The sequence below is a fragment of the Brassica oleracea genome, chromosome C3 (assembly GCF_000695525.1).
Source record: "Brassica oleracea var. oleracea cultivar TO1000 chromosome C3, BOL, whole genome shotgun sequence".
NCBI classification, from domain to species: Eukaryota; Viridiplantae; Streptophyta; class Magnoliopsida; order Brassicales; family Brassicaceae; genus Brassica; species Brassica oleracea.
The window spans coordinates 47426574-47428847 of NC_027750.1; the positions used below are offsets into that span (position 1 = coordinate 47426574).

The 2274-nt window shown below is 43.7% G+C and overlaps 1 protein-coding gene across 1 annotated transcript; it reads left to right on the top strand.

Moving 5' to 3' along the window:
• Nucleotides 1-561: 561 nt before the first annotated feature.
• On the top strand, nt 562-1584 carry LOC106330763. The gene is made up of 2 exons (XM_013769184.1): nt 562-1023; nt 1147-1584. The coding sequence occupies exons 1-2, from the start codon at nt 562-564 to the stop codon at nt 1582-1584; spliced, it is 900 nt and encodes a 299-aa protein (XP_013624638.1).
• The last annotated feature ends 690 nt before the right edge of the window (nt 1585-2274 follow it).

A 2274-nucleotide genomic window follows, 5' to 3' on the forward strand; every position in this document is an offset into this window, starting at 1 on the left:
TTCTTGGAAGTCTTCCAGACGACCTAAGTCTTCGTTGGTAGTCTTCCAGAGTGTAAGACTTTGTAGAAGACTTCCTTGAAGTCGTCTCAGTAGTCTTCTCACTAAAATTTACATGTAATTTACATGCAAGTCTTCTCAGTAGTCTTATGTGTTTGAGATGCTTGTTTTGCAGGCCAAAAAATGGATTTACCAGCACTCCCGCAGAGGATATATACATTAGGGGAAGAGCCCCCTGCACATAAGAGCATTTCGTATCACATTGATGACACGAATTTATTTAATGCTCTAAGGCGAGCTCTAAACGATGACGAATATGAGGAGCTGAAGGAGTCAAAGTTGGGAGTGTTCATCAAGTTCAAGGAGATGAATTTTGGTTGGGCTTCAAGGCTGGTTCATTATATGCTCAGTTTCCTGCTTAACATCAAGAAGAAGTATGAGCTCTGGAGTCTCGTTGGTCCACAACCGGTGAGGTTTTCACTGTTGGAGTTTGAACACCTCGCTGGTCTGAACTGCGATTACATCGAGGACTTGGAAAATCCAAGGGTTGAGGTTAAGAAGGAGATGGCTGCTTTCTGGGAGATGATGGATGTTGATGTCGATGCTGGGCCAAGTACTGAACATATAAAAGCAGCATTTGGGAGATGCGAGGAGTGGTCTCGGGAAGATCGCATGCGGCTCGGATACCTTGCCATCTTCACTGGATTCATTGAAGGGAGAAAGTACTCAACCGCTACACGGGCTAGTCTTGCAAGGCTAGTGATGGATTTAGAAATATTTGAGAATTATCCTTGGGGGAGAGTGGCATTTAAGGTGCTGATGGAGTCTTTGAAGGGTGTAAATTTGGAATCAAATTCATACACTGTTGATGGGTTTGTTCAAGTTCTCCAGGAGTGGGCGTACTTTGCTCTGCCAGAATTTGGTGCTAATTATAGGCATCCCCTACCAAACAGACCGTCTCCGCTGATGCTGGCTTACAATGGTGGCAAAGGACACATATTTTTTAAAGAGGCCATTAGCAGACATGTATTTAAACTTCACTCCCTAAGACTTACCAGACGACTTACTTCAAAGTCTTCTGTGAAGTCTTTTATGGATGATTTCAGTCTTTGTTATCTGAGTTGATATCTATATCTTTTATTTTTGCAGACTAGCGTGATCAACTTCGTCCAGAAGGACTTTGCTGAGATGTTTCCACGATGGGACTTTGATGTAGAGGACCCGACCGCGGAGAACATAATCAAAGTCATGTTTAACGCGAAAGCTAATTGGAACTGGACCATGAATTGCTGGGAAGTCACCGGTACTAAACCGAGAGTGAAGAAGGAAGAGAGTACAGCGGAGACAGAGAGTGGTGTGAAGGAGGAAAGTGCAGTACCTCGGAAGAAAGCTCGTAAAGCGGCTTCTGTTGAGGCTAGTAAAGTGCCTTCTGCTGAGGCACCTGCAGAGGCTCATTTAGAGGCTTCTACGTCTGTTGGTGGGATGACCATGGAGCAGATTGAAAAAAGCTTCAAGGGCATAGCTGATGTCATGAGGGATAGTTTGGGATGTGCCTTAGGGAGATCAAGTTGTTGGGGGATAGGATAGAAGCTGTGGAGAAGAAGGTGGGAATCACCAAAAAAGGGATTGCATCTAATGAACTTCAAATGACAACTTCAAATCCGGAAAAGCGTGGGCACGAACCCGGGGGTAGTACCAAAACCTCTCTCAAAATCACAGAGAAGAGATTGACTAGAAAAAGTGCTAGGAATAAGGAATGATGTGCTTTGTTTCTTGTATGTCGGAACATGTGTGTTTGTTTCTAGTGTGCTTGGATCATTTGCTTATGTATGGATTTTGTTTCATCCTTTCAATTGGATATTTGGTTAATATTTTATAAATACATTTTGTACATCGAAGTTGAAGTGGAGAGTGTGAATGGGGAGAAAGCATGACAGAATGTGGCGAAAGCAGGACAGAATGACCCCCAAGAACCGAGTTCCTCGAAAGACCTGAGTCTTGTGATAGCAAATGAGCCTCCAGAACAGAGTGGTGAACCTAGCATTCTTGTATTGGACAAAGAAGTACCCACTGATTCAGATTTACAGAAGGGGGAAACTAGAAGGCAACGAAAGAGGAATGCTATGGCACATGTCCGTGGAAAGAGTGAGTGAGCAAGGAAACTTGCTTCCTCACAGCAAAGTCCTTTTTAGGGAAACAACACTGCCAAAGTGATCATTCCAAAGAAAAGGGTTTGCCAAGGCTATGATCCTTTTGCACCCTATGACTAGAAGATGT

Excerpts from the sequence above, each read along its gene's own strand:
- LOC106330763 (XM_013769184.1), top strand. The coding sequence starts at position 562 with ATGGCTGCTTTCTGGGAGATGATGGATGTTGATGTCGATGCTGGGCCA. Across the intron at positions 1,024-1,146 it reads AAGAGGCCATTAGCAGACAT|ACTAGCGTGATCAACTTCGT; the intron begins GTATTTAAACTT and ends TTATTTTTGCAG.